This window comes from Artibeus jamaicensis, unplaced genomic scaffold (assembly GCF_021234435.1).
Source record: "Artibeus jamaicensis isolate MK-2021 breed Jamaican fruit bat unplaced genomic scaffold, CSHL_Jam_final contig_548, whole genome shotgun sequence".
Classification (NCBI taxonomy): domain Eukaryota; kingdom Metazoa; phylum Chordata; class Mammalia; order Chiroptera; family Phyllostomidae; genus Artibeus; species Artibeus jamaicensis.
In genome coordinates, this window is record NW_026521883.1 from 13,974,949 (window position 1) to 13,988,544 (window position 13,596).

Below are 13,596 nucleotides of genomic sequence, written 5' to 3' on the forward strand. Positions count from 1 at the left end.
CTGGAGAAGTTTTTGATGATCACACCTAGAGAGGAGGCGGTGCTACTGGTTTTGAGTGGGTAGAGGCCAAGAATAATGCTAAAAATTCAATAATGCACAGGAGAACCCACCACACAAAAAACTGTCCAACCCAACGACAATAATGCCAAGGTTAGGGAAATTCTGGCATAAAGAGGTGTATAGGCTCCACACCACACTTCCTACGTTTGAATTTTTGCTCCACTCTCTCATAACCTTGGGGCAAGTTACTTCATCTATAAAACAAAAAGAATAACTGAATCTACCTCATAGGTTACTGCAAAGATCAGAGTTAATATAAATAAATCACTGACCAATGTTATGAGCTCAACAGATGTTAACTATTATTATCCATTAGAATATTAGCTCTTTTAGGACACAAAATTTATGTTTTCTTCCCAGTGCCCAGAACAGTACCTGATATGAAGTATGTAATCACAAAGTATTTGTTAAATAAATGAATATATAAGATTTCATGTATGCATAAAGCAAGGAATACATGGAGAAGTTGGACAGGTGATGGGCTGAGCGGGGCATGTTGCCTCTGAGGTGCCTGCAGGATGGTCCAGAGGAGGTGTCTGATAGGGGTGGATATGAAAGTTTAAAACCAGAACGCTCTGGGTACACAAAGTGGGGAGTCGTCAGCAAATTGCTGGTAGGTGAAAATAACTATAGATATGAGACAGGATAGCGAGAAAAGAGATGAGACCAGAGTCCTGGGAGAATACAGAGAAGAAAATTATTAATTATTATTAATATTATTAAAGATTTTATTTTTAGAGATGGGAAGGGAGGGAGAAAGAAAGAGAAACATCAATGTGTGGTTGCCTCTCACACGCCCCCTACTGGGGACCTGTCCCACAACCCAGGCATGTGCCCTGACTGGGAATCAAACCGGCAACCCTTTGGTTTGCAGGTTGGCCATCAATCCACTGAGCCACACCAAACAGGGTGAGAAGAAAATTATTGTCAGACTGTTTAACATCATGTTTGTTTTGAAAGGCATCAGAAGCAAGTTAAAAGAATAAGTTTAAGATGAAGATGATCCCCTGAAGGGTACATATATTAAACACAAATATATGTGTGCACGTACCAAAGGAATGAAACCAGCAAAGATGCTGAAGACTTTGGGAAGATAATTGATACAGCATGGTCAAGGACACAAGAAAGGATAAGAGGCAGAGCACACATAGGGTCTGGAAAACTAGGAAGGAGTTAATATAAAAGACCTGGAGTTAGGACAGAAAGATAAATATAGATACAAAAAGGCTTTTATGGAAGGGTCAGAAATTATGGGATTCATGCTTGAGAACCTCTGTTTATTTTTTATCTACTTTCCCCTGGAGGAAAAAGTCTTAAGTAAAATGAGAGAATTATGGAATAGCTGCTGAGGGGAAGGAAAGAAATGTCAGTTAAATCATAGTATGTATGTATTTAACTGATAAATCATATTATGGCAACTTATTATCAAAAGCCCAAGATTAGATACTATAAATTCAATATGCTTGGTTCTACGATTTTTATAAGCCCCATTTAGAAACTTGAATGGAGCAAAGCTTGAATGGAGAAGAGCTTAAGCTTTTCAAGGTCGGAAATATGCAAGAAAGTACAAAGTAAAACAAGGTGTGAAGAAAATAAGTGACTGATGTTCTACAGACTCTTGGGAAAAAACACAGCCAATAGAACTGAGTGATCCTAACGTAGTCTGACTATTTGGTACATGCTTTCACCAGGTTTATACGGAAGGACAATCTGGCCTGGAAAAGGTGCTCCTCGTCTACAGAAAAGAAACACAAAGTAAAACTGTACCAAAGGTGGTTATGAATATAGTTAAGAGTAATATTATGAGAAGGCCATTCAAAGTAAAGTTGCTACTTAGGAGATTAAATCTGAATTCTGGATCAACAAGGGTCTTGGATGAGTGAATAAATGATTTAAGACTATCCTGAAATAAAGTTGGGACTCCATCACATAAAATGTAGATAAAAATAAGGGTACATACAGCTACCCGGAGAGGGGAGTAAATGAGAAGAATTCAGATCTTTGCCTCAAAGATTATTGATCTTACGGTATTTATTAGCATGCCAGATTTCTTCATTTTTGATGGGAATAATAGTATCAACATCAAGAAAGTTTTAAAGAAATAATATGATGATGACTAAGTGATGAGAAAGAACTAGATATCACTGCTAATTAAAACATAAGAAATCATCTGAGATAAGCTAAACCTATAAAAAAATTTTTTTAAAACTTTTTTATCCTCACCTGAGGACATTATTTCATTGCACTTAGAGAGAAACATCAATTGGTTGTCTCCCATATTCACCCCAACCAGGGATGGAAAACACAACTTAGCTATGTGTCCTGACTGAAAGTCAAACCTGGAACCTTTTGGTTACGGGACAATTCTCCAACCAACTGTGCCACACTGGCCAGGGCAAGACTACAGAATTGTTAAAACACAGGAGAAATCTGAGTGACCTTGAATTAGACAATGGTTTCTAAGATATGATAGCAAAAGAACCAGCCAACCAACCACAAAAAAAAAAAAACAACCCTGAGAAAATTCACATGATCGAACTTTTTCAAATTCCCATCCATTTCCAGTTGGAGTACATACCTAAGAATGGAATCATGGGTGATACGGCAACTCTGTATTTAACTTTTTTTTAAATAAATTTTTATTTTTTAATCACAGTTGAAGTACAATATTCTATTAGTTTAAGACATACAACCTAGTGATGAAACATTTACATAACTTACAAAGTGATCACACCAGTAAATCTAGTACCAATCCAACACCATATAATCATTACAGTATTTTTGACTGTGTTCTTTACGCTGTACTTTACAAACCCATAATTATTCTGTAACTACCAGTTAGCACTTAATCCCCTGTTCTCTTTCACATACCCCACCAACCCCCTCCCATTTGGCAACTGTCAGAATGTTCTGTTTATCATGAGTCTGTTTCTGTTCTGCTTGTTCATTTTTTTTCTTTTAGATTCCACCTACAAGTAAAATCATCTGGCATGTCTTCCTCTTTCTTACTTATTTCACTCAGCACAATACCCTCTAGGTCCATCCATGTTGTTGCTGATAACAAGATTACATTTTTTTTATTGCGAGTCGTATTCCCTTATTTATATGCACCCCTTTTTATCCATTCACCTATTGATGGACACTTAGGTTGCATCCACATCTTGGCTATTTGTAAATAATGCTGCAATGAACACATGGATGTATGTCTTTTCAATGTAATGTTTTGGGGGATTTCTTTGGATAAATACTCAGAAATGGAATTCCTGGGTTTTTCTTTGTCTCTTGTTCTATAACCTTTGTTGTAGATACTTTGGTCATTATAAACACTGCAACCCTGGCTGTTTTGTGCATTTCCATTTTCATGATATACCCTTTTCCACCCCTTTACTTTCAGTCTGTGTGTGTCTTTCTCTGGTACAGAATGGATTCCAGGGTAACATGCCTGGAAAGTATTTCTGATTTCTCAATAGTATGATCCTGAGTTATTTAACCACTATCCACAGAATTTTCTTCATATAACTGTTAGGATGAACTAAGATCACGTATATAAAGCACTTTGTACAATGCTTTACATATAGTAAACATTATCTATGGTATTCATTATGGATATATATATTGATCTAGATACTAGGCCCTTATCAAATATATAATTTTCAAATATTTTTTAGTGTGTGTGTGTCTCTCTCAATCTGAAGTGAGACTCTTGTAGACACCATATGTAAGAGTCTTGCTTGTTATCCATTCAGCCACTACATGTCTTTTGATTAGAATGTTTAATACATTTACATTTAAAGTAATTGATGATAGGTATGTATTTATTACAATTTTGTTATTCTTATCTTTCACCTTTTCCTTTTTCTTGTTAAAGACCTTTTAATATTTCTTGTAATACTGGTTTGGTGGTGATGAACTCTAGCTTTTTCTTGTCTGGGAAGCTCCTTGTATGTCCTTTGATTCTAAATGATAGCTTTGCTGGGTAGAGCCATCTTGGTTGTCAATCTTCCTTTTCAACACTTTGAATACTTCTTACCAATTCCTCTGGCCTGCTAAGTTTCTGTTGAAAAATAAACTGGGGGGGGGGGGGGGCTCCCTTGAATGTAACTAACTGCTTTTCTCTTGCTGCTTTTAAAATACCCTTTGTGTAACTTTTTATATTTTTTTTTCTATCATACTTCTTTAGTACTGTATTTTCTTCCCATTACCATTCAGTGCCCTACACCTCCATTCCCCCCACCCCACAATCACCACACTGTTGTCCATGTCCATGGCTCCTTTTTGCTTTTTGCTCAATCCTTCTACCCCTTAGTCTACTCCCCTTAGCTGTCAACCTGCTCTCTATGAGTCTGTCTCTATTTTGCTTGTTAGTTCCGTTTGTTCATTAGATTCTACACAAAAGTGAAATCATATGGTATTTGTCTTTCTCTGATTGGCTTATTTCACTTAGCATCATGTTCTCCAGGTCCATCCATGCTGTTGTAAAGAGTAAAATTTTCATGTGAATTATGTGGCTTAGTGTGTGCCTCTTTGGGTTCATCTTGGACATGTATATCTCTTTCCTTTACCAGGTTAGGTAAGTTTTCTGTCTGTCATTTTTTCAAATAGGTTTTCAATTCCTTCTGGCATCCCCATGATGTAAATGTTTGTATGCTTGAAGTTGTCCCAGTGGCTCCTCAGACTTTCTTTTATTTTTTAGATTTAAAAAGAAATGTTTGCTGTTCTAACTGGGTGTTTTCTGATTCCTTATCTTCCAAATTCTGATTTCATCCTCTGTTTCCTCTTCTCTACTGTTGATTCCTTGTAACAGTCTTTTAAAAAATATATTTATTTATTTTTAGAGAGACGGGAAAGGAGGGAGAAAGAGTGGGAGAAAAACATCAGTGTGGTTGCCTCTAGCACACCCCCTACTGGGGACCTGGCCCACAACCCAGGCATGTGCCCTGACTGGGAATCAAACTCGAGCCCCTCTGGTTCACAGGCCCACGCTCAATCCACTGAGCCACACCAGCCAGAGCCCTTGTAATACAGTCTTCATTTCAGTTAATGCAGTCTTCATCTCTGACAGGTTCCCTTTTTGTTTTAGATCTCCATTTTTATGTTTCCTATCTCTTTGTTCTAAGTCCACCTATTCTCCCCCTAAGTTCACTGAATATCCTTTAACCAGTTATTGCACTCTGCATCTGAGTAGACTGCCTATCTCCATTTTGTTTATTTATTTTTCTGGAGTTTTGTTCTTTCATTTGGGACACGTTTCTTCATCTCACTTGGGCTGCCGCCCTGTGTTTGTTTCTACGTATTAGGCAGAGCTGGTACATCTTCCAGTCTTGATAGAGTGGCCTTATGTAGTACGTGTCCTTTAAGGCTCAGTGGCACAGCCTCCCTGATCAATGGAGCCATGTGCCCCAGGTGTACCTCTAGTGTGGGCTGTGTGCACCCTCTGTTGTATTTGAGATTTGACTGCTACTGGCATATCAAATGGGAGGGATTCACCCTCAGGCTGACTGGCTGCAAGAAATGGCTACATTGCCCTGGCTGGTGTAGCTCAGTGGATTGAGTGCGGGCCTGTGAAGCAAAGGGTCGCTGGTTCGATTCCCAGTTAGGGCACATGCCTGGGTTGCAGGCCAGCTCCCCAGTAGGGGACACATGAGAGGCAACCACACATTGATGTGTCTCTCCCACTCTTTCTCCTTCCCTTCCCCTCTCTCTAAAAATAAATAAATAAGATATTTTTTAAAATGGCTACAACCACCACAAAGAATCTGCTGTGCAGGAGGTGCAGGGGGAGCCAGCGCCATGGAGAACTTGCTTCAGCACAGCTCCGGCACCCACTGAATTTGTCTCTTGAATGTGTCACTCACAGAGGTTGCTGGATGGTTCTTCAATGTGGTCTGAAGTTGTCCACTGTAAGCGCTGGTTCTGAAGCCTCCTAGAAGGTGCAGGCCAAGGTCAGTGGCTGCTTCTACCATGCCTGGAGCCACTGTGCATGACCTACAAAGTGATCTGCAGGTGGCTGCTGCTTGTGCTGGGTCTGGAGGTGCCTGAGAGAGGTCAAGGTGTAAACCAAGGCCAATTGCCGCTAGTCCCAGGCCTAGGACCACTTAGCAAGAGGCATGGGGTATGAAGAGACCAGATGCTGCTCATTTGAGAAATTTTAGGAAAGTCTATAGCATAAGGCATGGCTGGCCATTTGTAAAGAAAACTCACTGGAAAGAGCCTGAATGTTGGGCAAGGTGTTGTCTTGGGTTGGGCAGGGTCTCAGGGAATCACCAGTACAGGATGAATATTGTGAGTAAGGTTGATAAGAAACTCAGATATAGCCCCCCACAACCGATGGTTCTGTGGGTGGAGGGCTCCACAGAAGGAACAAAGACATCTGCCAGCACTTACATCTGGGAAAAGCTGCCCTTCCGACCCTTACCCCCAAACCGGAAAATTCTGTTCTTTCCTGTATGTCCCTGGAATCTTTTGAGCTGCTGCACCAGTACTGGGGCTCAGAGTGAGTCAGCCTAAGTCTGTGTGCATGCCCTTTAAGAGGAACACCTGGAACTCCAGCAGCCCTCCATCTCACTCAGCCAATTTTCAGAGCGCAAAGTATGGGGACTTCTCTTCCCAGCACTGGAACCCTGGGCTGGGCAGCCTGGTGTGGGGCTGAAACCCTTCGTTCCTAAGAGGAGACCTCCACAGCCGAGATACCCTTCTAATTTTTAACCACCCCTTGTGGGTATGGGACCAGCCTATTCCATGTTTCTACCCCTCCTAGCAGTATTGATGTGGCTGCTTCTAAATGTCCTTTGTTAAAGGACTTCTGTTCAGCTAGATTTTAGGCAGTACCAAATCATGGCTATTCTGTACTTTAGGTGTAATTCTGCTGTGGTTGTGGAAGGATTTTAACTACCGCATTTAAGTGTTCTGCCATCTCGTCCAAAAGCTATATCTAACTTTTTGAGACACTGCCAGTGTTTCCACAGCGGCTGTACCAGTTTACCTTCCCACCCGATTATTCATAAGGGTGCCACTTCTCCACATTCTAGTCAATACAGGTTATTTTCTGATTTTTAAAAAAAATTATAGCACTCCTATTGGTGGTAAAGTGGTATTTCATTGTGGTTTCCCTAGTAAGTAATAATGATGTTTTCACGTGCTTTCTTAGTCATTTATATATCTTCTTTAGAAAAGTATCGAGGCACATCCTTCACCCATTTTAAATTTTTTTAAAAGACTTTATTTGTTCATTTGTTTTTGAGAGAGGGGAAGGAAGGGAGAAAAAGAGGAAGAGAAATATTGACTGGTTGCCTCTCACACACCCACAACCAGGAACCTGGCCTGCAACCAGGCATGTATCCTGATTGGGAATCAAACCAGTGACCTTACTGTTTACAGGCCAGTGCTCAATCCACTGAGCTACAGCAACCATGGCCTATCTTTAAACAGACTTGTTTTTCTTTTTGTTGGTGAGTTGTACATTTTCTTTATATATCCTGGATACTAGACACCTATCAAATGTATGACTTTCAAATATTTTTCTCCCATTCTCTAAGTTTTCTTTTCACTTTCTTGATGTCCATAAGTTTTAAATTTTGTTAAAATTCAATTTACCTATTTTTTTCTTTTTTTGCTAGTATTTTTTTGTATCAGCCATTTCATTCTCCCAGTTTCTTTCAGTTTAGCTATGATACTCTGGTAACATACAGCACTCCAACTCAAATATGAAATCATATTCTAATTCTACTTGAGACTACTTAGCTCACACATGATTATTCTAAGACTATGATTTTGCTAATACAACTAAAATCTTAAAAACAATACTCCTTTTTCTAACAAGTGTAAACAAAAAGAATCCCTTCTCCCCTCCCATTTTTTACATACCTCCAATAGAAGTACCAGTCATACTATTGCTTGTGAGAGTAGCTGACGTCTCTGACACTGTGGAGGGTTGGCTATTAGTGACAGCTGAAGTAGTATCAGAGGCCTGCTCAGAGGTAGATGGATTGGAATTGTTAGTGGAAGCGCTTGTGGTTTGTGATTCCATTCTTGCAGAAGTGGTTGGTACTACAGTAGGTTCTACAAAATACAAAATGTTTATTCAGCATTTCAAAACAAATTAGGTAATGGGTTATATGTTAACCCAAGCTAACATTTTAAAGATAATTGTTAAAGCAAACTTTAAAAATGTGAACTATTTAGTGAGTACAGTATATATTTAAAAAGCTTTCATAAGGCTGAAGTCCAACATTAAAATGATATGTTACTAATATATAATCACTGCATTTAAAAAATCCAATACCTAATATGTATATTAGAATAATTCAGGCAATTTACATAGTTTCTTGAATAATAACTATGTAAGTTTTCTGATCTATCATAAGAAAAGAAAAGCAAGCCTCTGTTACATTCATACACATTGTTACAGGTTGTCAGAACAGTGTTACAAACAGCACTTTCTCTGGTACAGAGTGGATTCCAGAGTCAGATGCTTGGAAAGCAAGTCTGACTTCACCACTGACAGTATGATCCTGGATAAGTTACTTAATTATTCTCCATTTCCTCACCTATAGAATAGGAAAGTACAGAATTTTCTTCACAGAAGTGTTATTAGGATGAACCATGATCACGTATATGAAGTACTTTGTACAATGCTTTACAGAAACACTTTGTAAACATTATCTATGGTATTTAATATATCTTAATCTCCTTCTCACATGCATTTTTGTATGTTTTCCAAAAAATTATTTGCATATATTAATATTCAGCACTACTTTTAAAAAGGATTTTATTAATTTTTAGAGAGAGGGGAAGAGAGAGACAAACACTGATGTGCCTTTGGTTGCCTCTCACATACCCCCAGCCTGGAACCTGGCCCACAACTGAGGCATGTGCCCTGACTGGGAATCAAACCAGTGACCTTTCAGTTCACAGTTGGGAGCTCAGTCCACTGAGCCACACCAACCAGGGTTCTAATAAAAATTTAAAATTTTTGTAGTGGAATATAAAAAGAAAATTGAGGCAAACTTTAACCTGTGAATATTCTAGACTGTGGTTGTTAAAGTTGCTTAAAAATAAACAACGAGAATAAATCTGTCCAAAGCATAGTCCTAACAATCAGATCTGAAAAAAGACTCTATTAATGTGATAAAGAATGAGAGAGGACAGTATTTTATGCAATGCAGTATGGAAGGCTAACTCCTGAATTACAAATAGTACCCGTAGGTCTATATGCAACACTGTACTTTGGATGCTTAAACAAATATATTTGCTTATACCTAAAAAAGAAAGGGAAGAACCTGTTTATTTGCAAACGGTTTATCTCCGTTTCTCAACCTTGGCAGTACTGACATTTTTGGCTGGATAATTCTTTGTTGGGGGTGGGAGTGGAGACAGAGTGCAGGTTGTCCCTTACATTGTAGAATGCTGAACAGCATTCATGGCCTCTACCCATTAAATGTTAGTAGCATTCTCCCCCAACTGTGAGAACCAAAAGTGCCTATAGATACTGACAAATGTCTCCAAGGGTAAAATGACAGCCAGTTAAGAACCACTGGCCTAACGGCTATACTTAAGTTTTGGGTTTATTTTTTAATAAGATAGAAGCTTTCCACTGAAAGAAACTAGTTGGGGGAAGAGGGCATCTACTGGTCACTGAAGTACGAGTAACCTAGTTAAAGTATTCTGTTGCACTAATACTAGTGGGTTAACAGACTACTCTGTCACCTCCTCCTACTTTCTGGATAACAGATGTCACAGAAAACATACAGAAAGTTTCCAAAATAGTTATTCTGTATTTAATTAACTCCAAGTAACCTTTAGTTAATCCCCGTTATATTAACTACTGACTTACAGATCATTTCTAATGCTTCAAAATGAAAATCAAGACATTATTAAATGAAATGCCAACAGCTGGAATAAATTTACTCCTCATAAACATCTTAATTCCAAAGTACTGGCACTCTGAAAGTCATGATCATCCAAACTGCAAACAGCCCACATAAGAGCTCATTGCCCAAGACCTCTAACTCTTTTTACCTACCTAATGTATCTTGTCTCCAACTTGTAACTTCCAAAGCTAACAAGTTCATATATGGCTGACAACCTTCCTTTAAGGAAATTATGACTGACCATTTCCTTCTAAGATTCTACTGATAACACCTGAAGATAATGCTCAACATGTGGACAAATTCATACATGCTACTATTTCCCCTAACTCCTGTTTTCCAACTCTAGTTTTGTTTCCTCAGTTACTTGGAGCAGTTATAAGACAAAACAAAACAAATCTAAGCAGCAAAAAGGTACATAGATATTAAAGAGTAACACACTTTTAAAAGTAAATTTGACATTTCAAATTATCAGTATTAACCATTTAAATTTAGTTATAGTGCTTTTCTGTTGTCTGTATATATTTAATTTTTTAAAGATTTCATTTACTTATTTTTAGAGAGAGGGGAAGGGAGGGAGAAAGAAAGGCAAAGAAAAACCAGTGTGAGACAGAAATCGATCAGTCACCTTCTCATACATACCCTGACCAGGGACCAGGCAAACCAGTGCCCTGACTGGGAATCAAACCAGCGACCTTTCACTTTGTGGTTATAATGCCCAAGTGAGCCACGCTGGTCAGAGCTATTCTGTCTGTATTTAAAATGTGCCATTTCTATTTTTCATAGCCAAAGGTGAGGTATAACAATAATATTATAAAGTAATAGGTAAGACTGAGGATAGATCAAACTTGTAGATTTTACACATAAAGTATTTTTTGCTAAGAAAATAACTACCAAGCAATGAAACAATACCTAGAAAAAATTTCAGACACAATTTACTATATAACAAGGTTATTACATGATTTAAAAGATAAGATTAGAAAATCTAACAATTTCCCCATACTTTAATAATACAGGGTCCAGCAGAAGGAAGGCCTGCTTGAGTGTGTTTTGTAGGGTAATAATATGGGTGTAATTTATAGTTTTAATTTTAATATTTCACCTAAAATGTCCTATGGTGTGCTTAAGTGTGATACTGTTATGTGTAAAAGGGAGTGTTATTTGTGCCAGACCCTGTATATTACCATCAAGCACTAGTAGGAGTTTCTAACACAGTAAGATATTTCATTTTATCAAATTCTCTCCATAATTCTACATTGTTACCACTCCACCTTACCATCTTCATCAACGGTAAGGTCCACCACTTCTGCTGCATTCTGCCTCAAGGGCTGTATCACAGTAGAAATCCTACTGCGGTTCCGTGGCTCCTGTGGCCGACTTGTGTGAGAACTTGAACCTTGGCTCCAGTGAGATCTGGAGTGTCCAAGGGTTGAACGAGACCTTAAATAATATCAGTATTAAATTAGTAAATATAAAAAACACACAAAAGTTTTAGTTACCTAAAAAATAATAAGCCTTTCTTACAAAGCAGTTTGTGATGTACTTCATGCAAGACTTCTCCAAAGAATAATGGTCACAGAATTAAAAATTATGACTAACACAATGTCTGGCACTCAACAAACATTTTCTGAATAAAATGTTCACCAGCCAAATGATCTAAGAATATGAAAAATAGTATGTTGTCAGTTTGCACCAATAACTGGTGTAAAATACAGGATTCAGTTTCAAGAACACTGCTCTTTTCAAAGGTTTGAATACTCACATGGGTTATCATTTATTTACATTTTATGTAAATATCTAAAATTATTCACCATAGGCAAAGTAACAACAATATCAGCACTCTAACATTTAATAATGTCCACAAGATCGTGTATGTTTAGTGCAGACTGAATTTGCAAAACATGGCTTTGGGTGTCCTAAACCAAGCTAACTTTCTGGTGCTGATCTAGAAGAGTTTTAAGGCACCAGAGGGATTTCCTAGGATCAGAAGAAGTAAGGATGGTTGTAGCTAGTTTAGTACAAGTGGCCCCTGATTTAATGGTTCAATTTAGGAGTTCTCATCTTGATTATGGTTTGAAAGCAATATGTATTTAATAAAAACTGTACTTCGAACTTTGAATTTTGACCTTCTCCCGAGTTAGCAACATGTGGTATGATACTCTCTTATGAAGCTGGGCAGTGGCCACAGGTTGCAGCTCCCAATCAGCCACCTGACCCTGAGGGTAAATAATGGATACTCTACACTGTATTCATTGATGAATTTGCCCAACTGTAGGTTAATATAAGTGTCCTGAGCACATTTAAGGTAGGCAAGCTAAGCTATGATGTTTAGGAGGTTAAATGGATTAAAAACATTCTCTTTTCCTGATTTTTTGAGGTACATAATAATATTTAAATGCATTTCCAATTTATGGTATTTATGCTATTTTCAACTTCATTGTTAAGTCAAGGGACACCTGCAGTTTTCAGTCTTAAGCGTCACTTGTTTGAGTTGCTTTATGCTTTTACAGCATGTACCCACAATCCCTCAACACCGAACACTTCATCATCTTTCAATTACATGTGTGCCACTGTAATGTGCTAAATTTCTTACAGGTATTTAAAATTTTTTTAAGGATTCACTGTAATGATTTGAATGACTGAGGGTACAGAGGGGTAATTTAGACTATGTGATCCTAGGGCTCCAGGAGAAAAACAAATGTTTCACAAAGGTGGGGCTTATGAAGTTGGGATTTTTCTTGCTTAAGCTGAATGTAAAACTATTTATAAGCTCCTATATGGAAAGGGTGAGCCACATTCATTAATATGCAATCATCAGAGGTACAAATTTAACCATTCAGAAATGAACCCCGAAGTTCACACCGGGCTGAAATGGCCTCAGTGACTGTAAAACCCGAGAATTTAGAAAAAGGTTAAATTCTGAAACACTGAAGTAAAAGGAGTACAAAGATTAATTCCTGAGACACCGTAACAAAAGGACAGCACATTCCCAGAACAATGGTACAGACTAAAGCATGATAGTAAACAACTGTATGAGGATGAAAGGATTTGTAAGGAGAGAGATCACCATTGAAAATTCTTGAGAAACCAAGATTCTGATGAGACTGTGTAGTCTATTTCTGGGCAGCTGGTAATAGCTGCAGAAAGTTCCAAGTCTGCTGAGTGGAACACCAGCACAAAACTTGACATACGAAGAACTAGTGATAAATGTGGCAACTGTTGAATTCTGACAAAAGAATTTGAAACACAGGTGCATTCTCTCTTAAGAGAAAGGGCCAAGAACTAGCTAAACAGTGACAAAATTAGTACTCTACATAACAATAAGTAAAATAAATATGGGTCATGGGTCTTTCAAAAAATCACTGTCCATTATTACGGTAAATACATCTGCTTGAACATTAAGTATTTCCATGACAAAAAAGATCTCCAGTTCCATAAGGAAAGACAGGTCATGAATTCTAGCAATCCTTGTAGTTCACAAAACTGAGCCAGTCATACTAAGCACTATGCAAAATCAACAGGGTAATTATGGCACATGCCATAGAGTATCACTTTTCCTCAAAGTCTGGGAAAATCACTTAGAACTTAAAACAAACAAGAATATACTATATAATACTCTCTTCTATGCCATTAGAAGTAACACTCCATTGGGCCTAGCCAGGGAGCTCAG

General features: G+C 38.0%; 1 protein-coding gene across 8 annotated transcripts in view; it reads right to left on the minus strand.

Moving 5' to 3' along the window:
* Positions 1-13,596, minus strand: part of RNF111 (ring finger protein 111) — an 87,975-nt gene that overhangs the window by 26,695 nt on the left and 47,684 nt on the right. For all 8 annotated transcript variants that reach the window (XM_037150992.2, XM_053670066.1, XM_037150995.2 and 5 more), the window contains 2 exons: positions 11,203-11,366; positions 7,924-8,118 (listed from right to left, as the gene is read on the minus strand). In XM_037150992.2, the coding sequence (XP_037006887.2) occupies positions 7,924-8,118; positions 11,203-11,366 (359 nt within the window). The remainder of the gene's footprint in view (positions 1-7,923; positions 8,119-11,202; positions 11,367-13,596) is intronic.